The following is a 27,720-nucleotide window of genomic DNA, read 5'->3' on the forward strand; positions in this document are numbered from 1 at the left end:
CAGTGAGCTTTTTTCTCCTGGACCCAGAATCCGGTCAAGGTGCTTCCATTGCTTTGGATTGTTAACATGCCTTTGGTTTGTTTGAATGGAGAAAATTCTTTTTCATGATAGTGACTTTTTTGAAGACTCAAGGCCAGTTGTCCAATAGGATTTGTGACATTCTGGGTTTGTCTGGCTGTTTCCTCATAAGATTCACATTTTGGTAAGAATAGAACCTACCAGCTATAGGACACTGTGTATTTCATCATTTTAGGAGGCACGCACGTGCTGTCTGGTTGTTCCCCTGTTGGTAATGCTGAGCTTCATGACTTGGATACGATGCTGACTACCAGATCTCTCTATTGTAAAGAGACATTTTTCTCTTTGTGGTTAGTAATTGCTTCAGATTTTCTGATGCTATTATAAATCTCTTACTTAAAATTCACTTTCTGTTTGTTGGTAGTTCAAACTATTACTGATTTTTTGTATTGATTTATGTTGAAGTAATCTGAAAACAGTGTCTCATCAATTCTAATACCTTATCTGTAGATTTTTTTCGATTTTCACCATAGTCATATCATCTGTGAATGATAGCAGTTTTGTGTCTTTCCAATCCTTATATGTTTTGTTTCTTTTTCTTACCTTATTTTGGTGGCTAGACTCTACATTACTATGTTAAAGGGGGTAGTGGGCATCCTGGTCTTGCTTTTTGTCACAAAAGGAAGCGTTTCACCTTTCCTTTCCTGAATAATTCAGTCTTAAAGACATTAGGTGGGTAGAGCAAGACAGGATTCTACACAGGTGTGGCCTGGTGTGGATTGTCAGAGCCCAAGCAAGGTGAGAAAAATATTCAAAGGGAGAGTGTCCCAGCCTGAGCAGAGTGAGGAGGGTGTGCCTACGTGTGCAGGCAGCTGTACGTGGAATGTCAGAGCTCAGATAGGGTGAGGAGGATGTGCAATGGGGATAAAGGCTCAGCATGGGATGTGGGTGTCCAAGTCAGATAATAAGGTGCCCATGCTAGGTGACCCAGAGTGGGATATCAGAGCCCAAATAGAGCAAGAAAGGGGTCCACAAGGAGGGCAGCCAGGATTACGATGTGAGCCCAAGTCAGGTGAGAAGGGTCCATGCCTGGAATGGGTGGCAGCAGTAATGGGAGAGTGGTTACAATACAGGAAAGAAGATTGATCAGATAAGTACATATAGACATGTGTCACTTAACGATGGGGATATGTTCTGAGAAATGTGTTATTAGGTGATTTCATCATTGCATAAACATCATAGAGTGTATTTACAGAAACCTAGATGGTATAGCCTACTATACATCTAGGCTGTATGGTAACTGATCTTATGGGACCGCTGTCATATATGTGGTCTGTTGTTGACTAAAACGTCATTATGCAGTGCATGGCTGTATGTACTTATTTGATTTCACACTTTCAGGAAGGGAGTTAAAATTGTATGAAAGAAGACCCAGAATTAATCCTGTAGTGTCAGAATAGAATTAGAAGTATCTGTGAAGAGAGTGTGTGTGTCTGTGTGTGCATGTGCCCGTGTGGGTGTGCTCACACACACACATGCACATAGATATTCCCTCATTCTGCCCCGGGAGGGTCTTGGAGCAGTGGTAGCAGTGAGCACACTTAGGGCCTACATCTGGGCTTATAAATATCATTCTTCACTAAAAGGGCTTCTTGGATAAATGGCTGATTCTAGGGCCAAGACAGAGAAGTACAAGGAACCTGGAAAATCATGTGCCCCAGAGCAAGGAGGTGCTCAAAGAATGATGGAGACATGTCAAAAGGACACAGGACTTAGCTTGAAGGGCTCACACCAGCCAAATCTGGGACAGTTTGAACATCAAAATAAGTGATGACAGTAAACTATTACAATCTGTTCAATAAAGTAGGAATCCATGAGTTCATGCTGATATAAATGGATGAATGATCTGAAAGTTTAGGTAACAGGCCACTTAAACAGTTTCAAAATGCTCCCACACACACATAATCTTTATTAATTACAAAGAGGGGAAAAGGAGTAATTTTATGGTGGCGAAGTCTGGCAGTCACCCCCTTACTCGTTGGTCAAAGTGAGCATCATCTAATGCAACAGATAGAAATCATGCACAGCCTGATAGGATGCAGTGAGAAGAGCAGAGTGTCGCTTCTATGTTTTCCTTCCAGAGATTTACTAGGTGAATCTGATCGTAAGGAAACAGCAGACACACCCAGGTTGAGGGATATTCTGTTTAACTCGCCTTTAATCTTCAAAGTGTTAATGTCTTCAGAGTTAAAGACTAAGGAACTCTTCTAGACTGAAGGAGACTAAAGGGACATGACAAGTAAATGCAACGGGTGGCTCTGAACTGGATACTTTTGCTATAAAGGACATCATTGGAGAGTTGGCAAAACTTGAATGGTGTTTGAGGATTAGATGGTAGTAATTTATTAATGTTAATTTACTGTTCTTGATTATTGTGTTGTGGGCATATTAGAGAATGTCCTTGCTTATAGATAATGTTCACCAAAGTTATCTGGGGACAATGAGACACATCAGCGACTTACTTTCAAATGTTTCAAGAGAAAACCATTTTTTTAAACTTGCATCTTTTCTGTGAGTCTGAGATAGTGTCAATATAAAATTAAATTACACCAAAAAAAAAAACCCCAAAACAAAAACCCCAGGGAAGCATTTCAACATTTTACCAGTAAGTATGATATTTGTTGAACTTTCTTTATAGAGTCTTTTTATCAGATTAAGAAAACTCTATTCCTATTTTGCTAAGATGGCTGAATGTTGAATTTCATCAAACACTTTTTCTGAACCTATTGAAGTTTCAGATAGTTTTCTCCTTTAACCAGGTCACGTGGTGAATTACTCAATTCCTTTTCTAATGTAAAACTAACCTTGGATTCCTGAGATCCCTTGTTCTTGATAATTTACCTTTTTAATATGTTGCTAGATTGGACTTCCTAATATTTTGTCTTAGGATTTTTGCACCGGTGATCATGAGTGCCATTGGTTTGTAAATTTCCCTTCTCATATTGTCCTTTTGAGTTTGGTTATCTAAATGAGGTTGACCTCATGAAATGAGTTAGAGAATTCTTTCTTTCTCTTTCTCTCTCTTTAAAATGCTCTGAAAGAATCCATGTAAGATTTGAGACACTGTACACCAGCAGGGCAATGCCAGACGTTTCTCTTCAGTAGGTGTCCTCTCATAAGTGACTGTTCAAGAGCAAAAGAACAAGATCACACCTGGGTATGGGAGCCGCCCGGGCCCAGAAGCCCCATGCTCCAAATAGGAATCTGTATCTTCTGTGACAGTTCCATGGGTCTGGCTTCCAGAGAGCCTCAAGGATGTGCCTAATAGCACCAGGGAAGCTCAGAGCTGTGGTTTCCCACTAGCTACTTATAGTTCTTTCATAGCCTTCCTAGTTCAGATGCAGTCTAACCAATTGAGGTCATTTTTACCATAAGCAGTGCTGCCTAATAACACAGTTATATCCAGTTTTATCAAGTTTCCAGGGAATAGAGCTAAAAAGTAAACCCAAGGTCAGATGTGTCCAAAAGAGAGATTGAAAGAGAGAGAGGATATTCTTAAACTTTTACTCAGAGTAAATTATATTTTTCTAAGAATTTGTGTCTTTCCTCTAAAGTTTCAAATTTATTGGCATAAAATTGTTCATGATGTCTGCTACCTTAAATTTTTTTGGTAAAACATACACGCAGAAATGCATTAATCATGCATACGATCTAACAAATAGTTACAAAGTTACCATCACCCATACGCTTACCGTCAATGTCAAGATATTGTATTGTCCACGTCTTCAAAAACTCTGTCCCCTTCCCCACGTTGCGTGCTTATTTTTGACAGTTTTGTTGTTGTACTTACATTCTTTTTAAGAATAATTTGAGGCCTAGGATGGTGCTGCCTTCCTCCAGAAAGGATTCTTACTGCTTCTACCACGTGCTTGGTGGCTTGGGACCATCGTAGTCCAGGTCCAAAGCTTAAGGCTCGCTGGACTGCCGGGTGATTAGAATCCAGACTGCAGTTCTGTCCGAGGGCTGTCTAGTTCCCCAGGGTGTAGCCCTTTGGGTTCCCAGCTTCTGTGTTTGTGTGTTGGGATGGGAGGGAAGGTATCCCATTTGATTTCTGTCCTTGCACTAACTCTAGGCTTTGATTTCTGTCCCTGTCACCATTTGAGGCCTTCAGAGTAAAAAGTTCAAAATTCCTGAATTGGAAAATGCACCCCAGGCCAAGGCTGCCATGTCGCACAGCTCCAGGGAGCATCACGGAAGTCTGTTTAATGTCTTCCCTGGGAGGGGTGTAACTACACTGAGGGTTGCACTGGGCCATGCATTGCAGAGCCCTGCGTCAGAGCAGACGTGGCCCCTGCCCTCTCTCACCTCCTAGATTCCTGTTTTCCCTTCAGTTTGGCCTGCTTATTCCTCGCTGTCCCATCAGCTCTTCAGAGCTTTAACATTTTTATTTATCCTATCTTTGGTTCTTCTCAGTTTTAGCTTTGGTCTGAATAGGCCACCATTTTTGGAAGCAGGATATTCTCTTGTTGGATTTTGGTTTTTTTAACAGCATTGTTGCCTCACTGTTTTGAAAATGCAGCACAGCATGAGGTTTCTTTCTGTCCTCTCAAACTAAGCTCTCCCTCCCTTGGAGAAACTCGTCCCTGGGATGCTGTTAACCATACACTTGATTTACTGCAACAGGATGGTTTTCTTTTTTGTTTTTCAGTTTCTAGAAGAAAACTCTGATCCTACCGCGTTTGAAATTCAGGAAGAGTTAGAACAGTATACAACCAAAATTGTACAGAACAACCTCCTGGGATCCCATGGTGCACATGTGAGTTACCCTGTTTCTCCTTTCCCGTAACACTCGATCTTTAGCATAATTGTCATAGTTCCTGTTGCACTGTCATTTGCATGTACTTTTGGCTTCCCGAAGTAGACTGGGGTTTGAGTCCCAGCTTTGCCTCTTTTGAGGCTTGTGACCTTGAAAGTTACATAACCGTCCCCGAACCTCCGTTTCCTCGTCTTTGATGCCTGCCTGTAGGACTGATGAGAAGATTAGATGAAATTGGGTGGTTTGGGAACAGAGTCCATCAAGGTTGTGGCATACAGTCTCACTCTGAGAATGCTGTCCATGTCCTTTTATTCTCTCTCTCCAACGCTGTAAACCCTTGCTACCTCCCTGTCCCCCTACTTTGCACCTGTGTAAGTATCAGTTTGTTCAGTGGATGAATGAATGGCGGAGGTAATCAACCTACAGTACCAGACTTGAAATCCAGTTCACCTCATGCCCAAGTTTCACACCAGACCTTCTGATTTAATTGGTCTGGAGTAGGGCCCAAGTAGGTGTTACAAAGGCTCCTGAGTGCGTCTCATTTGCAGCCAGGCTCCAAACCACTCGTGTAGGTTAACTGTGGCTGTGCCTTTCTCAGACCCTGAGGTCCACCCGAGGGAGGCAGCAGGGAGGGTGCACCAGCTCCATCCAGGGAGGTTTGTTTTAAATTAAAGTAATTAGCATTTATTGAGTATTTACTGTATTCCAAGCCTCATACTGTATTCAAGGGGTCTTTATCTTAGTACTAGCTTGGTGAGGTGGTTACTATTATTCCTATATCATGAATGCGGAAACTTAAGATGTAAAGAAGTCACTCGGTAACTAGTAGAGCTTGGCTGTATCAGGGTTCTGTGGAAAATTATCTTTAAGAAAGGGGTGTCTGAGCCAGCCCTGATGGCCTAGTGGTTAAAGTTTGGCGTGCTGCACTTTGGCAGCCTGGTTGGATTTCTGGTCGTGGAACCACACCCCCTTGTCTGTCAGTAGCCATGCTGTGGCAGCAGCTCACACAGAAGAAACAGTAGGACATACAACTAGGATGTACAACTATGTCCTGGGGCTTTGGGGAGGCAAAAACAAAAAGAGGAAGCTTGGCACCAAATGTTAGCTCAGGATGAATCTTTCTCAGCAAAAAATAAATAAAAAAGGGGAGGTGGCTTCCCGTGGTGTTTTTTTTAAAAAGATGAAAACCGCGTAATGAGTACACACTAGGTTCTTTTCAAAATGGCAGTCTGAGATTTTTTGACTTTTTCCTAAACAGGTGAAAAATGTCTGTGAGAGCAGGAGCAAACTCATTGCTTACTTCTGGAAGGCACATATGACTGCTAAGCGATGTCCCCACTGCAAGTGAGTGTCAGGCTCTTACCTTTCCCTGTGCCCGGTGAGAAGCCTCCGGCCAGTCACTCAGCTGTAAATTAAATGGCTTGTTGGGTTTTCTTCTCTCACTTCTCCAATCACAACTGTCTTCACATGTAGGACTGGGCGGTCAGTCGTCCGAAAGGAGCACAACAGCAAACTGACAATCACGTATCCAGCCATGGTGCACAGGAAAGCTGACCAGAAGGACACGGAGCCCCCAGGTAAGCAGGCCAGGCCCCGGGAGGCTCTCAGCTGCATTCTCATGCGTGGCCATCAGATGTGTCCTGAACCTTGGGAATACCTGGTCTTCTGCACCAGGTTTCTGAGCTGCATGTTTGTGGAGGAACGGTGTCTAGGCCTCTTAGGACCAGAGGGGATCCTGGTGAGTGCCCAGCCCCGGCCACTCACACGGAACTGATGGGCTGGGCTACGTTTTGACACGTGGCTCCAAAGGCTGAATGAGGTGCCTCTTGCTTCAGGTCTTCATTTTTCTGAAAGATTTTTGAGGAAGAAATTCAGAAATTTACTTGGCAGATAACTGAGAACTGTGTTATTGTCGGACAAGTATGGATTTATTTTGAAGTAAACTATAGGTGAATTTTAAAGAAAAACTATAAGCATTCAAAGAACGTTAGCACCTCCTGCAGGCTGCCCCTGGCTCCCACTCAGATCTCTGGAGTGGAGTGTCTCCTCCTCGGCTCTGCTCTGCCCTCATGGGTATTTGGGAAATATTTGAGAGACTGACTTAGTACTCCAACTTTTTTCTTTTTGTAATAAGTTTGTTTAAACATGTTTTTCATTTTTCATTTGAGGTGGTGAAGGTTAAATAAGGTATTCCATTTGAAGTACTGAGACCAGTGCCCGCTGTGTAGTGTGTGCTCTGTAGATGTTAACTGTTCATTTTTTATTGTACAGTCGGTATGCCAGGGTGGGAAAAGCCTGTGATTGACACCTCACTCTGCTGCTTATTCTGAGTGGCTTAGAGAAGGTCCCTTCTTGGACCTTCAGTTTTCAACTCTGTGTAGCGGCAACAACAGAACTTCTTACCCAGAGTTGAGGAGATTTTGTGCATAAAAGTCTATAGCATATTGTTACTAAACCTTATTCCAGAGCTTGAGAATGTAGAATAGACAGGGAAATAAGTTCTCTTCCTGGAGTTGTGTAATCTGTCTGTTAGGTTGAGGACTCTCGCAAGGCCTGGAGTAAATAACTATCTTAGTCTGTTTGGGCTGCTCCAAAAAAAACACATAGACTGGGTGGCTTACAAACAACAAGCATTTATTTTTCACAGTTCTGGAGGCTGAGAAGTCCAAGATCGTGGTGCTGGCACAGTCAGTGTCTGGCAAGGGCCCACTTCCTCACTCATGGCCAGCTTCTCCCTGCAACCTCACATGGTGGAAAGGGGCAAGGGAGCTCTCTGGGGTCTTGTGATAAGGGCACTAATCCCAATCGTGAGAGTTCTGCCCGCATGACCTGATCACCTCTCTACAGCCCCACTCCCAGCACCATCACCTTGGGGGTTAGGATTTCAACACATGAACCTTTAGGGGACACAAACATTCAGACCATAGCAGTCACTATTTCGTTTTTAACAAACCTTTTATTTTAGACTAATTTTAGATTTGCAGAAGGGTTGCAGAGAGAGTGCAGAGAGTTCCCGTATACTCTTTACTTAGTCTGCCCTAATGTGACATCAGACCACCATGGTGCATTTGTCAAAACTAAGAAATTAACATCGGTACCCTACTCTTAGCTGAACTACAGACTGTATTTGAATTTCTCCAGTTTTTCCACTAATACCTTTTTTGTCTTCCAGGATCCAATCCAGGATACCACACTACATTTAGAAAGCCCATTTAATTTTGTTTAATGGTTAACAGTTAACAACCACAAGGGTAGATTTTCCTACACTTATAAATAGCCCTTAAAACAATTTTTAACATTGGGAATTACTGCTCTAGCCCTTAGAGCAGAAAATGTTCACAGGTTGAGAACAAAGATGGTCAGGATTTTAGAAGATAACCGTTTCCTTGGGGCAAATGTCTGGCGGTTCAGTAGCGTTTCAGTGCCTTCGCCAGGTCCGTTCTTTGAAGTAGTCTTTCACTGTGGCTGTGAGAATGTGATGGTGCCACCCAAAGTTCCATGCAGTAGAAGCAAGTCAATGGTAGTTATTGATGGTTCCAGGATTGGATTTTTAGTATTTAGCGAACATTTGCATGTTGAGCACTCAGCCTCGTGCCAAGGACCATGCCTGTGGCCCAGCACAGTGCCAAGGGGGAGACCAGACCATGTGGCCTCTGCTTTCAGAGGAGGCTACAAGGGACATGGGTCAGTGACTCCAGGAAGCAGGTGATGTGGAGGCGGGTGAGTGTTCTGAGCAAGGGTCTAGGCATGTTCCTGTACCAAAGGAAGCCAAGCAGTGAGGCCTGTGTCTGTGGTCCCCATGTCCTGGTGATCCCACAAGGAGCACCATAAGCTTGTGAAATGCTGCATATGCTCCACGGTGCTCCTTGAGCCTCACAGTGTGCATCAGCATTTTAAAATGAGAATTCTTACAGGCAAGACACTCTGCCCACTGTGATCCAGTCTTCCTCAAGTTATTTGACCTCCTGAGCCCATTTTCACATGGCAGCTCTTACAGCTGAATGAAACCCACATCAGGGATGTTCTCAAGTCCCATCTAGGCAGTCTGCATTTTTGCAGGCTGCAGAAGTGTCCTGTTAGGAGGGGTGCAGCCCATAGGAGGAGGTAGCATCCCACAGGTTTCTTCTGACTGTAAATCCTGTGATTCAACAACCCCCGTCTCTGCCCCTTCATGGTGATTAGACTGCTGTAGGGGCACCTCATGTACTGACAGCTCTGGGACAGGAGCTGGGGAGCACTGCCAGATTCGGCTGATCTTCCTCAGCCCTCAGGCCCGTTTAGTAGGAGTGAAAGTTCAGATAGTCATTTCCAGAAATGCCCACAAAATTATTCTTTAGGTTAATGGGGTCTTTTTTCTCACTCAGCGTTCATAGCTTCCTAATACTGTGGTTGTCCCTGAAGGTCAGAGCCTCTCTTCGTTGCATACCCACACTTCCTTCAATTGCATTAATGGGTTGAAACATTCTGCTTCTATAGGAATCAAAATTTTAAAAGTGTAGACTCCTTGACCTAGCAATTCCACTTGTATGACTTTATCCTAAGAATTAGACATACCCACAGTATTGTTCAATTAGTTTAAAATTGGAAATATCTTAATTGCCTATTAATAGAAACTGTTAAGTAAATTATGGTACATCTGTTAATTGTTATCCAAGTTACAGATTTCTGTTAAAAGCTTGTGATGACATAGCCTCTGCAGGCGGTAAGGAAACTAACTGGAGAATTGGAGGTGGAATGAAGCTGGATTTTGCACGTGTAGAAATAGGCAAAAGAGTGGGGTTTTTAAGTATAGATTATCTTTGGATATTTTAAACATATATTTCAAGCCAGTGACTGTTTAGTATCTAAGGTGTCCTAGACACTGTCAGGTGCCAGGAACACACAGAAGACAGAGTTCCTGCCCTGATAAATACATAAAAAGAGAATATTGAGCAATATTTAATTTCAGTGAATGTATCCCAGAAGAGGTTGATAGGTTCGAACCTAGAGGATCCATTACTTAATTATCTTTGTCAATCATTAAGTGCCTTAGAGCCCCACCTCCTGAATGGCAGCCCCAAGTCTGATTTTCTGACTTACTCTGGGCATAGCTAACGGACAGTATCCCAGGATCTTGCTTAATCTGAGAAACCAAAATCAATCTGCTCACACCCCAGCATGATTCTTGTAAGAAGAACTCAAATATAAACTTACCCATAAACATGTTTGTACTCATTTATCCATAGTTCTACTTATGTGAACCTTACTGGTAAAAGCCACGTGCATAAATATTTATCATAGTGTAACTTACAATAGTAAAAAATTGGGATCAACTCAGATGTCCAACTATAAGAGTGTGGTTAAGTCACTTAGGAAACCTCAGTGGAATCTAATGTAGCTGTTAATGGTGATCAGTCAAAAGCTATGTGGCAACATGCAGAAATGCTCACAAGATGACACTGAGCAAGCTAGTGTGCAAAATAAATCCACACTTAAGATGACAATTATCTAAAACACTGTATAAATCAAAGGACTAGAAAAGAATATATAAAAGTGATAATAGTGATAATGTGATGGCATGACGGGTGATGTTTTTTTCTTTTCTATTGATTTTATGCAATAGTTATGTTGTTTTCATTACCTTAGAAATTAGATTAAGGGGGAAAAAATGCAGAACTGGAATATGCTGTCCTGGAGATTGATTTTTGTAGTTAAATTGCAGGCTTGGCAGGGTTTGAAGAAAGAATTGATAAATCCCATTACAGAAAGAGTGCCTGTAATTGACTTACTGTGCTTTGATTCCCCTCTTCGGCTCCAGGAATTGAGGAGGCTCAGATGGGGAAACGAGGGTACCTGACACCCACCAGCGCTCGAGAGCATCTTATCACCCTTTGGAAGAATGAAGGTGCTGTACAAGCCTAAGGAAGTACCCTTTATCTTCTCCTGGCTTTAATTTCCTGGACTCATTTCCCCTGCCTTATTATTTTTATTTTTTCCAAGTTGCAAGCACTGTAGATCTCTCCTGGAATTGATCCATAGGTTTGGGGCAGGCTTCCCGGCACATTGTCAGTGATGCATTATCAAGGGGGGAAGGTCATTACACCTCAAACCGTGAACTTGACGATTCTGTAACTGATTCTGGTCATTAAATGACAGCTGCAATTGGGCGTCGCTTAATACAGTTTGACATATTTCTGGAAGGTTCAGTGTAACTCACCTTATTTTAAATGCCCATAAACAAAAGATTTTTTTAAAAGGTTTCTATGGGGATGCCTTCTGTGAATCAAAAAGTGAACTCTAATATGTCTTTTTTTAATTAAAATTTTTACACATTTTAATTCCTTACAAAAAGAAAAATTCTCCCTTCCCCTTTGTGTGTGTAACAAAAACTATGCAGTATATTCAAGTGCTCATGTCACCCACTCTCTGAGAATGTTCTGGATCACTGAGTATAGCTGCTGTGTAATGATAAACCCTTAAAAGTGAAAATGTTGCTAAGAGGATAAGTGATGTCAGGGGAAAAAAGAGCCCTCAAATTCGTATGATTTTTTTCTTTGGCAGGATCTAATATTTTATTCATTGTCTCTGTAGCTTTTTTTAATTTAAGGTCGCCAGAAACTTAAAATATAGCTTTGATCCACAGATGGTCCCCTCTTGGTAGCATCTGTATGGAGGGTTTTTGGTTTTATTTTTGTTTATTTCAAATACATTTTTTATAAATACCAAAGTAATAAGTGTGTGTGTGTGTCTGTGTGTGTGTGTGTGTGTGTGTGGCTGTGTGTAAGTGTAAGTCTAATAGTCCAGGAGGGTACCAAAAAGCAGGTGAAAGTTTTTGTTCCCCATCCTTGCCCATCTCAGCTCCTGGGTTAATAAGCCCTGTTGTCCCTGTGGTGCCCATCCCTGAACCGTCAGTTCACCTATGTGCTGGCTCTCAACACCCAGATGCTATTTTTGCTTGTTAGTTTTTATAAAGAAAAACATGGGGGCCAGCCCTGTGGCTGACTGTTAAGTTCTCGTACTCTGCTCCGTCAGCCCAGGGTTTCGCCGGTTTGGATCTTGGGCGCAGACCTGCATACCGCTCATGAAGCCATGCTGAGGTGGCGTCCCACATAGAAGAGCTGGAAGCACTTACAACTAGGATATACAACTGCGTACTGGGGCCTTGGGGAGGAAAAAACAAAATAATAAATAAAATAGCTGACTTAAAAAAAGAAGGAAAGAAAAATGTGATCTTCCTCTAGATATCGTCCTATATTCTGTTTCATTTTTTCCCTCAGTAGGATTTTTGTGGTCATTCATCCCTACCCTTACATATAGATTTAAATGATCTTTTTGGTTTCTTGCAAACACAGGATTCTTTCTGAATTACCTTTTTTTGGGACTGGAAGATGTTGGCATGGAGTCCAGATTCAATCCCAGTATGTTCTTTCTGGATTTCTTGGTGGTGCCACCCTCAAGGTAATGCCCTTTAATTGTCTTTATTTCTCCTGAGAAAGGCTTATGGAGTAATTGAATAATGACCTCTGGGAGAGCATGGAAGGGTCAAGGGCGCTGAGAAGTAAAGCAGTAGTTCTGCTCCCGGGTTGCAGACAGTAGGAGTGTTTTCCTCTCTGTGTCCCGAATGTGATGGGAAGGTTGGTTTTTGTGAGTGCAGTGGGCTGTGAGTTGCTTACAGTAGGGATGGGTGAGAGGCTGAAGAACATGACCCTTCCTCCACGCTGCACATTCCCTGATTCCCTGTGTCCTCCTGCAGGTATCGCCCTGTCAGCCGCCTGGGGGATCAGATGTTTACCAATGGCCAGACGGTGAACTTGCAGGCTGTCATGAAGGACATGGTCCTAATCCGAAAGCTGCTGGCATTGATGGCCCAAGAACAGGAGCTGCCATGTAATGTGGCAGCATCTGCCGCACATGAGGTCGGGTTGCCTTGCAGCTGAAGTCATAAGCGCACGCACTTTAGTTCTAACTCCGTACAGTGAGGATGCAGAATGCTCTGGGTGCCCGGAGATGCTGGTTGGGAATCCTGTACAGCTGTGTGTGAGCTGTGGGTTGGGGGAACCTGAGTAACTCTGGGGGGAAACAGGAGTATGGCCCCAGCGACTATGCCAGGTGACCTCGATTGAATCACTTTAATTTCTTGGCATCATCTCTTCTCTAAAATGTGTGTGGTCTGTGGTGAGATTTTACAGTTATGTTCTGGGCCACCTGCCCTCGCTGGCAGTCATTGGCAGCTATAGAAAGAACAGTTGGCTTCCCTGGAGCTCTAAGAATGTCCCTCCTGGGTTACAGTTCTAGAGCCCATGTCACCCAGCTCTGTTTTTGGCTCATTAAGATCTCCAGCATTGGGGTCAGGAAGGCGGTAGTGTTCTAGATTCTAGGGGTTTTCCAGAATAGGACTGTCAGATTTGGGGCCTCAGCTTCATCCTCTGTGAACGGTGGAGCTGAATTCAGTTTTCCTGTTTCAGCAAACATTTCCTGAGCCCCTTCAGTGTCTTCACTTTCATTGGGTGTAAAGATGAATCAGATGCTCAGAAAGTTTGCTGAGATCACAGACTCCTGAGATCACAGGCTCTCAGGCTCCCTTCCAGCTGCCGGGACATCTTGCTGTGAAGCCAGCCCATCACCAGGTGGCGCCACTGTCTGTTCTGGACGCCTGTGCTCTGGGTTACCCAGCCTGTCTGCTTGGGGCTTTCTTTGGTTTTGCTTAAGTTTTTGATCTGCCGGTGTAGATGTACTTTCAAAAACCCTCAGTTTAAGAGAAATTTGCCATCTTCAGGCCCTCATCCAGTTTTGGGGAGAAGACCATAGCCAGGTCCAAATACCAGGGCTAAGAATTTTATTTTGAAGACCCTTGAAAATAGGGCAGCCCTTTGTCAAAAAAAAAAAAGCTAAGTCTGCAGAAATAAACAGTATCCTGTCTGATTCTTAAGGTCCTTGCTACCTGAAGTCACAGTGCCCTCTTTCCATCTGATTAACAGGACATGTTCTTATTTCTTCCCCCACTTGCTCCCCACATTCCATTCTCATGGCAGCCCTCTCATGACTGTGAATGCCTGATGTGGGCCAGGTACTGTTCTAGGCACAGAGGATATGCCAGTGAAACGGTCTTACTTGTTTCACAAGTAAGCGCATGGCCCTGAGCCCAGTACTGCCATAAGCAGTGAATTAGACTGATAGGGCTCCTGTCATGATGCAGTGACCTGCTCTTCCTGTGAAGCTCCTTCAGCCAGAGCAGAAAATACATCTGTTCTCCCTGTAATTAAGACGACTGCTCTATTCCTCAGGATTGAGGACAAGACACTTCCTCACTAATGGGTTCTGTGACATTCTCATTTACTGGATCTTCACCCCCTCCCCCTTCCCTCCCCCACCACACTGATAGGTTTCTTCTCTCATCTGACTCACACTGGGGGACATGAGACCATCTCTCTGCTGTGTCATACCCAGCCGGATGAGGCTAGTGTGTGGTGCTCTAAGGCAGCTTAAGGCCTCAGGGCCTGTCTCCTGTGCAGATGGGGGGAGAAGAAGAGGCAGAGCCAGGGACAGAAATATTAAAAAGGATTGGTTAAATATTTCATTGAGGCTTTGAGGTCACCCAATAACTTGACATATCCCAGTTGGGGACCCACATTTTAATTGATGACGTAGACAATCACATGGCAAACATTTTTTCCTTTTAAGAAATTGTTCTACCCACGTTTTTATAAGTGCTTTGGATCAAGTTTTTCCAAAACTGTAAATAAAGGTGGAACTCCATATGAGAATCAGTTATCTGGCATGATAACAGAGCTTCTTAAAGAGTATTGATGTGGGAAGAATTTCTAGGGTTGCCTCGAGAATTAGATATCACGAGTCTTCAGCAACTGCTCCTAACAGACTCCTCCATTACCTTCTTGGCTTGCACACTGTGATGAAACAAGCTGCCATGTTGGAGAAGCCCACATGGCAAATAATTGAAGGTGGTCTCTGGCCAACAGCTGACTAGGAATGAGGCCCTCAGTCCAGCAGCCCTCGAGGAACTGAATCTTGCCAACAATCATGTCAGCTTAGAAGTAGATCCTGCCCCAGTTGAACCTTCAGATGAGACCCCAGCTCTAGCTGGCTCCTTTATTGCAGCCTGGGAGAGACTCAAGCAAAGAACCTAGTTGAGCTGTGGCCAGATTCCTGACTCAGAGAAACTGAGATAATAAATGTGTGCTGGTTTAAAAGAAAAGAGAGCAGCCTGTTTATAAACCTGAGTTCCTTTTACTACCAGAAAGAGACAGTCTGGTAAATATGTAAGGTGGCTGGTGTTTTGTTGATGCATACTGGCAAGATTGATTTTTTTAGCGTTTTTGCCACTGATCTGTCAGGTTCAGAGGCCATAAGGGCAAACTGCAGAGCTCATCATTCGTCAGGGCTAGGATAGGAAAGAAAAATAAAACCAAGCCTGGCCTCTTTGAGCATTTTCCATCATGCTTGTTTTTTGGGTTATGTCTTGCCAGGAAAAAGACTCTTCGATGCCTGTGGACCGATCCTTTTTGAGTATGCTTCCAGGCCAGTCCCTCACAGACAAACTTTATAACATCTGGATTCGCCTTCAGAGCCACGTCAATATTGTGTTTGATAGCGAAATGGACAAATTAATGATGGAAAAGTACCCTGGCATTAGACAGGTGAGCAGTAAGTTGGATCCTCATTGCTAGCTGAAGGGGTTAAATAATAAAGATGTTTGTATTGAAGCAAGAAAATAATAAACATACTTGATTTTTTTTTTTTTTTTAATGGTTTCTGTGGACTTTTCTCCCCATAAAGATCCTGGAGAAGAAGGATGGCTTATTCCGAAAGCACATGATGGGAAAGCGAGTAGACTACGCAGCCCGCTCAGTCATCTGCCCAGACATGTACATCAACACTAACGAAATTGGAATTCCCATGGTGAGTGAGCAGAGGGGTCTCTTTCACTACTGTCAGGCAGCAAGTGGGATGTCAGAGAAGGTGGGGAGAAGGTGTGCAGCAGTTACAGTGGCTTGGGTGGGGACAGTTTCTGCCTCTTTCTGGACAAACTGTTTGGAGGGGATGTGAGGCTCTGTGATGGTATTGCTTTCTCTCCTTGCCAGGCTTCCAAACACCTTCTACCCACAGGGAAGACCCACTTCCTGGGCCACCAGGGAGCTGATTTCAGGTGCTCCCCATCCCCCTGCATGTCTTCCTCCTGCCTACCTTGGCCTAGACTTTAAACCTACCGAGCCAAATTGAACATGTGACAGAGATGAGGAAGAAGGACAGGGGATTTCTGTCCCATGTCCTTGCCTGACATCAGGAGTTAGGAGTGTGTGCCCTCGGTTGCTGAGGAGAGGAAGGCGAGAGAGCCCCCAGAGAGGAGGCGTGTACATGTTGCCCGTCCTCCCAGTTCTCCGGGGATAAGCGGTTTGCCCCATCCGCCCATTAGTGTTTCCTCGGGGAGCTAGCCTCCTTTTCTCACTTCCCCATCAGTTCAAGCTGTGGTGCTCATTAGCAGCAGCCCTTTAATCAGCTTCCTTCTTAATGGGCCTTGAGGTCAGTAATGGGAAGATGGTTTAATTCCCTCTGTGGAGAGTCTCATTTCCTTGTGCACTGCCCCCTCTGCCGCTCTTGGGGCAGTGCTGGTAATGAGCAGAGCTCAAGTGTTCTGATGGCCTCCTGTGTGCCTGCTGCCTTGACTCTCTCGGGTACCTGTGGCTTCCTGGGTGAGGCCATGACGTACAAGAGGACAAGTCAGAGAATGTTTAGTCCTGTGCCCACCACGTCCCGGGAATCATAGGTCTTTGCACCCAGCAGCTGGGTTAAGTGGCAAAGAAAGGCATTGTGAAGCCCAGTGGTGACCTTTCCTGAGTCTGAGGCCCTGGGAAGAGAGGCCCATGGCCTGTTCCTTGCCTTCTCTGGACTGAGGGCAGGGGCTGCCCCTGATGGCTTTGACCTTGCAGTGCTTACAGTGTCCCCGATTTTAGGAGAGACCTTTAGTGCTGCCTTCTTGATGCACCTTCAGTGGTGCTGGGTCTTTCTTTCTTGGATCTGGTTCCTTTGGTAGAGGCTTGTCCTCAGGAAGGACTCTGAAGTTACCCCTCTGCCCACCTCCAGCCTGCCCCAGGTCTTAGGGTCGTGGTGGCCCAGGGGTATTACTCACAGATTGCCCATGAGGAGCAGAGTGTGTAACTGCCTCTTGGTCGCTTATGGCACACCCTTCCCCTGGAACACTGGGTGGAGAGGTGTTACAGGAGCAAAGGAGGTGAAGTTGTTTGGGGAATAAGCTGGAGACACAGCAGTCAATCAGACAGACCAGCGTGTCCCCTTGAAGCTTACATTCTAGTAGTGGAGATGCATAGACAGATACATAGGAACATAAATACTCTGTCAGGCCATGGTCAGTGCGTGGGCACAAGTGAACAGGCTATGGGGTAGGGAGCGAGGGCGTGGTGGTGGGGAGGGCCTTGCAAAGTGCCTTTGGAGCAGAGACCTGGGCAGAGTTCACTGAGGTCCTTTACGTAGGACTTCTCGGTCTCTGATGTAGTTACATGCATTTAGACACATGAGAGGGTTTATAGTATTCAGTAGCTTGGAAAGTTTCTTAACCAGGGAACTGGGTTTTCTTGGAGTGCGTTGCAGGTCTAGTGTTAAGTGGAGCACTGCATTTTCTCCTGTATCAGGAGACCGAGCCAATTTCATCTCAAGTGCCAGCCTGATTGTAGTGTCTGCCAGAACTGCCAAGTAGAGAGATTCTGGCGCCATGTCTGGGCTCAAGGCAAGGGCCACAATCAGTGATGTCTGCTGCAATGGAGGCAGGGGGCGGTGGTCCTTCAGGGCAGGTATTTGTCACCTCTCTCAAGCTAGTGTCCCATTCTGTGTTCCCTTTGGGGACTGTGACTTCATTGGCAGGTGAGGAAATGATGAAGTTTTACAATGGGTTAAAAAAATTCTGATGTGTAAACTACAACACTTGGCTTGTCTCTTTAGACAGACAGACTGCTAGAAATCGAGGCCCAATCTCTGTTTCCTTAAGGCCTGAATCTGGAAAAACGGCTCTGCAGAGAAGACAGGCAGGACATTGCTTTATTCCCTGAAGGACCTTGGCTCAGGCAGCGCCTCCACACCTTGGGGAAAAAATCACATGGCCTGTTGAGTCAGATTTTGGGTCTGTGTAACCTTTTTCTGCCCACCTTGAATTTTCACATCCACTCCTTATTTCCAGGTGTTTGCGACAAAACTGACCTACCCTCAGCCAGTTACCCCCTGGAATGTTCAGGAACTGAGGCAAGCAGTCATCAATGGCCCTAATGTGCACCCAGGAGCCTCCATGGTCATCAACGAGGATGGCAGTCGTACAGCCCTAAGTGCCGTGGACCTAACCCAGCGGGAAGCTGTGGCCAAGCAGCTTCTGACACCAGCCACAGGGGCCCCCAAGCCCCAAGGGACAAAAATTGTGAGTAGTGGGCAGATTTGATTAGGGGCTCAGCCAGCTCCTTTCTGGCTCCCGCATAGCTAAGGGAGGACCAAGGAAGCTGAACCTCGAGAAGCTAAGAGAGAAGAGAGCAATGGGCTGGGCTTGCTCATTTGGTGTCTGTATCTATCTCCCGCATGTGGTCATGGGGTTCTTCAAGGTCAAGACCAGCCCCTGGCTGTTGTTGTATCTCCCAGGGCACTTATTAGATTTTTGTGGAGTTAAATATGAAGTTTAAGAAGAGTAAGGAAACTCAGGGAACACAAGTCAGATTTGTCCAAATGAAGGTGACCGGTGACCCAGGAGAGCCATTTGAACAAAGTGGAAGGAGCCAGGTTTCCAAGCCTTCGTGAGGCAGCAGAAGCAGTAGCTAAGGGCATTTGAAAGAAAAAGCAGACAGACATGGGGTTTTCTGACATTATTGGGGTGCAAAGATGAGGCAGATGCACAAGGGAACTTCTTTACATGGCCTTGGTGTCATCTGTAGGGTCAGGTGAGCGGGCTGGGAGCTTAGGAGAGGGAAGGTTGGCCTTCCTGCTATAGGAAGTGATGGAAGTGAGTTCTGAGCAGCGATGAGATTGAATGAGGTTGGCCCAGTCGCTTGTGTTCCAGCTCAAGTTCAAATCCTGAGCACATCGTCCCTGTTTTCTCTTCCAGCCTCACTGTGCCCTTCCCTCTTCAGCCGGTGCCCATTGATACAGGGCTCTTTCTTCCCTCAGGCCTTGCCCTTGCTGTCCCCTGCCTGGAACACCTGGCCCTCCGCCAGACTCCCCAGCTAACTCCTGCTAGTCCTTCAGGTCTCAGAGCCCTCTTTCCTCTAGGGCAGCGCTCAGCAAAGGGCCAGAGTAAATATTTTAGGATTTGTGGGCCATGTGATCTCTGTTGCAACTACTCAGGCAGCCACAGGCAGTCTGTAAACGAGTGGGCGTGGCTGTCTTCCAAAACAACTGTTTACAAAAAGGTGGCCAGCCTGTGAACTGCAGTTTGCCACTCTCAAAACTTACATGAGGTCCCCCCTGTTGTGTTCCCGCCACATCCTTATCCCCTGGCCCTCGCCCCTCGTGGCTCTCATTGCATTGTGTGTTGCTGTGTGTACACCCCTATGTCCACCCTCTCGTTCCTAAATCCCATGAGGACAAGGGCAGAGTGTTCTGTTCCCACTCTTCCCAGCACCAGCGTGTAGGAGGCACTGCAGAAGCCCCCGTGGAGTAGACGGATCCAGGTTAAGGTGCGGGAGGCTCTGAGGCATAGGGCCACGTAGGACCCCGGGGCAAAGACAGGGGTTTTATGAAGGCAAAGCAGTTCTTACATCAGGACCTGGGACTAAGGATGATTATTTTCCAAAATCTCACTAGTGTTGTATATAACACTTACTTATACATATAGTCAAGCACATGTGCACTTATTTATTTGTAATTTTTAAAGACTCTGGTTAATGTGTTGCATATAGATCAGGACAGAGCTAAAGGGCCGGGTGACGTGACGAAGGAGAGACTGTGCTCCAGGTAAGGACGAAGCACAGGCTGGGTGTAAGGGGAAAGGGTACTGAAAGGACGCATTTCCCCTGGGAGGTGTGAGACCTCTGGCCTTCCCTTGGGCCTTATAAATTGAGGGGGAAGTGACCAGGATGGCCAAGTCTTGTTTCCTGGCCCAGCAGTCAGCCAGAGGCTGATCTTTGGCTCCAGGTCTGCCTCTGAAAACTCTGACCCGGGCACTGGGGCATGCTAATTTTCACTGCAGTATTTATTTAGAGACAAGGAAAAGGAAGGGCCTCGGGTTTGGCTTGGCGAGGGGAGCGCCCCGTGCTCCAGGGTTTCTGTTTGGATTGGCTGGTGCCTGCCAGACTGGCCTGCATGCCTTCCCAGCTGTGGGGTTTGCTTATGCTGGAGGATGTCTCGAATTTGCGAGACTCAGATCCGAGGCCCATCCTGGGGTTTTGGGCCTGAGCCACAGGTCCCGGCAGCCTCTCCCTTGAGAGGCTAAAGAAATAAGACCTTGAAAGTCAGTTTGGGCTCCATGACATGCCCTGGGCAGACGCTCATGGGAATTCTCAGAGTTCAGGTCTCCTTGGAAATGTGGATGGTGGGGGCAGAGAAGGAGAAGGTTTGAATTCCTCGGGGAGCAGAAATACTGACCACGCTATATGCTTTTGGGACTGGCTTTTAGAATGTAAGGATTTTGCTCCCTGCTTCCCTGAGCTGGAGGAAACTTTCAGCCCAGTGAACAGGAACGTAGGGAGCATCTCTTACTCACCTCTAGCCTCCATCTGTAACTAGCCTTCTGATGCAGCTTCATAAATGTAGAAAACATAAGAAGGAACTAGACTTGGAGTAACTGGTTACTGCCAACCTGTTGTCTGCTGTGATTTTGAGGAGATGGGGTGGGAGGAGGTGTGACCAAGGCTCTGGAAGCCCCCTGGGCTGCCGGGGGTGGTGCTGCAGAATGGCTGGGGTAGCAGCGCCTTCATGCATTTGTTTTGTAAAGTAGCATTTCTGTTCATCATTCAGGCAGCTCAGTGGTTAATGTAACGTAAGATAAAGGGCAGTAAAAGGCTTAATGAGCCTTAGACTAAAATCAGCTTTGTGGGAGGAGGTGTTCCGTCAGGAAGACATGACCACGGGCATGTTGGTAAGGAAGAAAATTGTGAATGGGGATTATCTTTAAGGAGTAAATTACTTGTGGTTTTCATTCTCTTCCTTCAGTTTGTATTTTCTTTTTCCCTCACAATGAGCGTACCTCTTGTGCAATAGTTTGTGCTTTCTTTAAAAATAGTTGAAGATCTCTTTTTAGAATTGTATGGAAGTAATACATGCTCGTTGTAAGATGAGCAGTACTAAGATGGATAAAGGTGACAGTCTGTGCCTTGCTCTCCTTCCCTATGTGCCCCTGTCCCTGAGGAGACCGTAGTAGCAGCTGGGTGAGGATCCAAGCACCATTTTCCTTTGTATGTATAAACATGTACAGGGTTGGGTTGGGTTTTAAATTGCCTCATTCTGTCACTTTAAATGGCACCTGGATATTTTTTTCTTTATTGGAATACATTATTGCCATCACTTCAGGACTAGGACTAGTATAGATTCAACTCAGCCTTTTTCATCATTGCATAATATTCCACAGTGAAAACCATGATATTCACCTATGCCTCTTCTGAAGGGCAGCCAGGTTATTTCCAGTTTTGCCACTGTAAACTCTGCTGCATAAACACACATGTTTATATAACCTTGCACTGACACTCTTTTTCTTCTGAAAAGCTGAAGGAAATAAGTTTTAAATGTTCTAAAATCTTTTGACAAATTGCTTTCCCAAAAGGCTGTGGCAATTTAAACTTCTTACTCATTTTTTAAGTGCAATAAGGTGTTTTCAGAGAGCACTGAACTGGGAGTCAAGACCCCTGTCTTCCAGTCCTGGCTATCCTGTATAAGGTTGGGCCAGCTATTTATAAAACATGGAATTATTTGGAATAACATACTCACATGTGATTTTGGGGGTGTTTCTAGAGGTCTGCCAAGTCCTTTCAAGCTTGGGGGCTTTACAGTTATGTGCAGATATGCTGTCTTCGTTTGTGTCCATTTCTTTCTTCGGATTAATTCTCAGAGGAATTCAAGACCCTGGAAAGGCCAGACATCTCTGAAAAAGAGATTACTGGACAGGGCCCTGTTGCCTCATCTGTTGCTTGTATCTCTGAGCCCAGACCCTGGTTCAGGGTGTTGCTGGGCTAGTAGCTATTTCTCAAAGATTTTTAGAGTTTTACTCCAGAATAAAAATTCCCCTTTGATTTAGTTGAATAAGACATTAGACAGACAGAAGCCACACTCAGGTCAGGCTGAAGGGAGCCCTTGGAATGTAGCAATGACACTGAGGTTGTGCTGCTCACCTCCCTGTTCTCTACTCTGCGCCAGGTGTGCCGGCATGTGAAAAATGGGGACATTCTCTTACTGAACCGACAGCCCACCCTGCACAGACCCTCCATCCAGGCGCACCACGCCCGCATCCTGCCCGAAGAGAAAGTCCTCCGGCTCCACTATGCCAACTGCAAGGCCTATAACGCCGACTTTGATGGAGATGAGATGAACGCCCACTTCCCCCAGAGTGAACTGGGCCGGGCCGAGGCCTACGTCCTGGCCTGCACGGATCAGCAGTACCTTGTTCCCAAGGTAGGTCTGCCCTTGAGGCTGTTCCATGGTCATCGCCGTGCAGCTTGGCACTTCAGGTCTGGGCCCTCGCCAGCTCCTGGGGTCCGTGGGTGGCTGCAGGGCAGGGACATGTGAAACAGGGGGTCCTGGCTTCTTCCACGTGGGGTTGTCTGCCCTCTGGTTGTTTAGAGGCAGGGAAAAGTCTCTCTCTGCTGCCTCTTAAAGCGTAAGTCAGGAAGAAATTGTAACAGTCATCCCAGAAAGCCGAGCTTAGTAGCTACATAATAGGTCTTGTGTTCCAGACTTTTGTTTGGATTCTATGACTTATTAGCCTCTGGCAAGCATTAGCATCTCAACTGTGATGGTCCCCATGGTCCACAGATGACTTTGATCCTCTGAGTTCTGTTTTAAGAAACAACATGGCCCTAAGGGCCCAGATGAGATCCCCCTCTAACCCAGAAGGCATCTCCTCTTTGCATCCCTTCCTTTCCAAGCCCTTGGCATCACAGCAATTCACAGTTATACATCAATCCCTTGGGTCCTGGTGGAGTGTGAACGAACTAGTAGTCATAATGATACTGAACTATGGCTGCCATTTGCCAAGCATTGTTTCAGTGCCAGACACTGTGCAAAGCACTCCAGAGGCTTCTCCTTTCAGCCTCCCACAGTCCTTGGAGTAGGTGCTGTCAGTGTCCACATTTACACATGAGGAAGTGGTGTAACTTGCCCAAGGGCTCACAGCTGAGGACAAGGAGCTCCCAGATCTCCTGGGTATTGTTCTTTTCTCCCATGTGGGCTGTGTTGCCCTTCCGCAGGAGAGATGGAGACCCCTGTATCCAGGGAAGCACCGGAGGCTGCTCGGAGATGACCACCATCGATTAGTGCCCACTTCTGGGAACTTCTCTTCCCTTGTCAGTCATTTGCCTCCCAGGGAATCAGGCTGGTGGCCAGGGGCCAAGCGTCCCAGCCTCTTTTCCCACCAGACACCACTGTGGCTTCACGCTGGACCGATTGTGTGAGTTTAACTTTTTTCCCCTTCTCTGCTCATGTCAGCCAGCTATTGAGTAGTGAAGGGGCTGAAAGTAAAAGGAGGGGTTAAGGGCGCACACTGGTCACTCAGAAAGTAGAAGAAATATTTTACTAATTTTTACTAATAATTAGGAGGAAATAATTTTACTAATTTGAAAGTTGGCTTTTTGTCTTTTCGAGTAAATCAGACCAGTCATAGCTGTAGCAGTGGGGGCAATAAAAGCCCCAGTCAAGTGAGCACTCCCTGTGCATCAGGCGCTCCTCTAAGCAATTTGCACACCTTCTCTTTAGTTCTCACAACAGCTTTGTGAGGCAGGTGCGATCTTCAGATGAGGAAACACAGGTGAGTAACTTGCCAGCCAGTGATGAGGCCAGGGCTCAAACTCTGCACCTTTGACTCTCAAGCCCACGTACTCAGCCTCGTGTGTCATCAGCCCCCTTGACAGGCGAGGCTGGGGCTGGGTGAGGGCGTGTGGCAGTAAGTGGCTCCCAGGACTGAACTGGCTCTCTGACTCTCTAGAGGCAGTGTCACGTTTCATCACAGGGGACGCTAGCAGGGAGCAGCAGATAGTCGGTTTTGCTGGCAGAGTGACCTCTGGACGTTGGCTGCATTGGGGAGTTGGGGTGCTCCCAAGTTCTCAGACCAGTGAACTTGAATGTTCTGTTCTTGATTTTGATGGAAAAAGGTAGTATAGGGGCTTCACGCTCACATTGTGTCCTGCAAAGGGCCAGCCTGTTTAAATCCAGGTGTGCCTCATCGCAAGCCCACACGCCTGTGAGTTTAGGTTGGGAGGCAGGCAGAACACAGGTAAAAAGCTCAGATCAATAAATTAGTTTCTTAGGAAGTAAAAAACTGAGGGTTCATTTCACTTTTAGTGCATTTCTTTTGTTGGAGGTGGGAGAGCTTTTGATTCTGGATAAATTTCATTTAGTCCTTAGTGTAAATGCCAAGACGTAGAATCCTTATTTTTGCTAATGGTTATAAAAATGTAACATGTCTTGAAGTATTTTGGTGACAAAGTCTTAAGGGGACAAGAGCTGGTTTTGTTAAACTAGGAAAACCATTTTTTGGTAATTTTTCTTGGTGTATCTTTGTTTCCATTTCTCTTTTGTTCATTTTTCCATTTCTTCTGTTTCCTCTTGAGGTTCTCTTCCTTAACTCACCATAGTGCTCGATTAAAGCACATTTTATTGTTGTATATATTTAATAGAATGAGTGTTATCTTCTTTCTTTTAAAATAGGAGATGAGCCACAACTGGAAAGACCCACATCTAAAATATACAACTATGTACTAGGGGAATTTGGGGAGAAAAAGTACAAAAAAAAGAAGATTGGCAACAGTTGTTAGCTCAGGTGCCAATCTTTTTTTAAAAAAAAGAAAAGATGAATGAAACTTTAGCTGTTTCTTTTCTGCAAAAACTGTTAAACATTTCATTTATGTGTCTCTTTGTGGATTAATTTTTTTCCTTCTATTTGTTGTATTTATTGAGGGCCAATGCTTTGTGGAAAGTTTTTTTAACAAGGCTTGAAACATAGTTTCCTGACTCTGATTTAGTCAGCTAGAAAATTCAAGTCATAGAATACCCTAATTCTCTAAGCATCCTGACCAAAGATACTAATTCTAATGTCATTTTGCTGTGGTATTAAGTGGAATAGGATAGCTGACAGTCGTCTGGGTTTTTGACTCAGAGATGGTCTTTCTGATCCTAAGCAGGATTTAGGAAATTTAGAATTATAAGTAGACCCTTAGTAAATTGCCTTAATCAGCATTCTTTCCTAGAATTCATGATTATTGCATTGAAAGCAATTTAGCCATTAAGGTAATTTTCTAGTCACAGAAAAATCTGGACGGAGAGGGAGAAGGCACTGAATAGATCACATAACTTGTAATTATGTTCTTTAAAGGAAGAGAACAAAAGGAAAAATCTGTATCTGTCCCCGAAGACTGTGGGATGAGTCAGATGCGTAATACTTGTTTGGGTTTTTCCCCTGAGCGAAATAAGACCTTGTCTTTGGAACAAGATGCAGAGTATAATTTTTTATTCATGTTCATAACTCAGAGCCTTCGTAAGAGGGCCATGTGCTTCATCTGATCTTACTCTCCATTGATAGCACCTTTTCAGCCCATCTATAATAATTAGTTTTGAGTTTACCTAGAGCGCATTGCCCCAGTATTTAGATTCTTTGACAAGCATCCTTTTTTAGCATGTGTGGTTAAATTCCTAGAGCTTCTCCATGGCTGTATTTTTGAGTTCCTTTAGCCTTACTTATGAAACATGGCCATAATACTGGATACTGTTTAACAAATAATCAAATGATAATAATCTTTAGATCCAAGACACAGATTTCTCTCAAGTTCCCATAAACATTGGATAGTTGCAAAAACTACTTTTTAAAGAATGTCAGTGAGCACAGCTATTTTTACTTTAGTGTGCGTTATGTTGCCATGAACACAGACCCTACAGATAAAGTTCAGGAGACTGGGGATCAGAAAGGCTTTGAAAAGTGTCAAATGAGATGAATGTCCCCACCCAAACTGAGGCTTTTATGTGAGCCCTTGTTTGGGCATCTGGTAGATAAGAGCCTTTATTAAGGGTCCACCATGAACATAGGCCACATTAGGAAGAGACACTAATGATGGACATTCTTTCCTTCCGCAGTCGTGGACATCAAGGCCCTCTCATGAGCCTTCAGAGGAACTTCTGCCTAAACCCCTACCTCCCTGCACTGGCAGACTCCAAGTCATTGATTCCTCAGGCCTAGCTGTGATACTGCCCCTCAGAGAGACCCATACCCCCCACCCCCCACCCCCAAATCTATACAATGACTCACTCTGTTATTTTCCTCCATGGCATTTAAGACTCTTTGCGATCATTTGTTTATCCAGTCATTTGTTTACCGTCTAGCTTTTCTCATCATAAAGGATCGTGTCTGTTTGGTCCACTGGAGTAGGTTGAAGGTCTAACCCAGTGCCTAGGCGTACAGTAGGCTCTCAATAAATATTTGTTGAATGGATGACTGATTTAGAGGAGAACCAGGCCAGAAGTGTGTGAAAAATACTAAAGCATAAAACCAAAGTATAAAAACAAGAACACAGCTAACAGCAGCCAGAACAAATTTATGCATAAATGCCAAAAATATGCTGGAGTAACTAGAACCAGATGGCGTTATGGAGAGAAGGCTTGGGGAACTGGATTAATTTGAAGCAGTTTTGATATAGAACAATGTGTAGATGGCAAAGGTGGAAGCCAGTCAGGGAGCCCTGGTCCTGAGCTTTGGGAGGCAGTTTGCTCTCAAGATGGGAGGCCCAAGTGCTGGCCTAGGGAGGCTGTGGGGCAGGACAACATGGGGATATAAGGGGAGGCAGCCTCCAGGCAGATGATTAGGAATTAGAGTGTGACAAAATTCATCTTTGTTCTTCTTCTTATGTCTGTTCTGGTTTGTAGGATGGCCAACCACTGGCTGGGTTGATACAAGATCACATGGTTTCGGGTGCAAACATGACTATTCGCGGTTGCTTTTTCACCCGGGAGCAGTATATGGAGCTGGTGTACCGAGGACTCACAGACAAAGTGGGACGCGTGAAGCTCTTCTCTCCTGCCATCCTGAAGCCCTTTCCACTGTGGACAGGAAAGCAGGTAATTGGAAGCAAACAACCAGTGTACGTATCAAAAGGAAACAAACAGGTCACTCATATAAAGGTTTCATTCCCAGGAGAGCCCAGACCAGAGACAGAAATGGCAAATCAAACAAGAGTCTGACTTTCTCCTTAATGGGATTCCTGGGTCTGGGTGGTTTTAAGGGAGTGTCTGCTGAAATTAGGCTGCGTGGTTTCTCTCCTTTGCTCCTAGCTTAAACTTGACATCCTCATAATCCCAATTTGGTGGTAATAAGCAGTGATGTGGGGGTAGTAGTAGTAATATTTGTGGGGAGGGGCCCAGAGCTTTGGTGAGTACATTAGTTATGTTATCTTGTTTAATTCTCACAACCAGCCCGCCATGCAGAGACCGTTGTTATCACCATTTAGCAGATGAGGATATGAGGCTTAGAGAGGTTGAATTACATCCCAAGTCTATAGGAGACAGAGTTGGGATTCAAATCCAGGACTTTCTAACTCCCAAAGCATCACATTATACTTCCTCTCAAGGTAATAAAATAATAGTATATGTGGTGATCGAATAATGAAATACAGTAACGTGTGCTTCTGCTATTGGCCGGGTCTCCAGTTTCAGCCTTAAGGCCTAACTAATTGGCTGTGTGATCGTGGCTCTGTGGACCTCATTTCTTC

The 27,720-nt window shown here is 45.1% G+C and overlaps 1 protein-coding gene across 1 annotated transcript in view; it reads left to right on the forward strand.

Annotated features, from left to right (window-relative positions):
- The window catches only part of POLR1A (RNA polymerase I subunit A), a 75,910-nt gene that overhangs the window by 8,783 nt on the left and 39,407 nt on the right, over positions 1-27,720 (forward strand). Inside the window, exons 4-14 of the mRNA XM_014852806.3 lie at positions 4,727-4,834; positions 6,093-6,178; positions 6,308-6,411; positions 10,632-10,718; positions 12,166-12,271; positions 12,567-12,729; positions 15,298-15,468; positions 15,608-15,730; positions 18,021-18,251; positions 22,169-22,423; positions 26,879-27,070. Of these exons, the coding sequence (XP_014708292.3) occupies positions 4,727-4,834; positions 6,093-6,178; positions 6,308-6,411; positions 10,632-10,718; positions 12,166-12,271; positions 12,567-12,729; positions 15,298-15,468; positions 15,608-15,730; positions 18,021-18,251; positions 22,169-22,423; positions 26,879-27,070 (1,626 nt within the window). The remainder of the gene's footprint in view (positions 1-4,726; positions 4,835-6,092; positions 6,179-6,307; positions 6,412-10,631; positions 10,719-12,165; positions 12,272-12,566; positions 12,730-15,297; positions 15,469-15,607; positions 15,731-18,020; positions 18,252-22,168; positions 22,424-26,878; positions 27,071-27,720) is intronic.

The sequence above is a fragment of the Equus asinus genome, chromosome 6 (genome assembly GCF_041296235.1).
Source record: "Equus asinus isolate D_3611 breed Donkey chromosome 6, EquAss-T2T_v2, whole genome shotgun sequence".
NCBI classification, from domain to species: domain Eukaryota; kingdom Metazoa; phylum Chordata; class Mammalia; order Perissodactyla; family Equidae; genus Equus; species Equus asinus.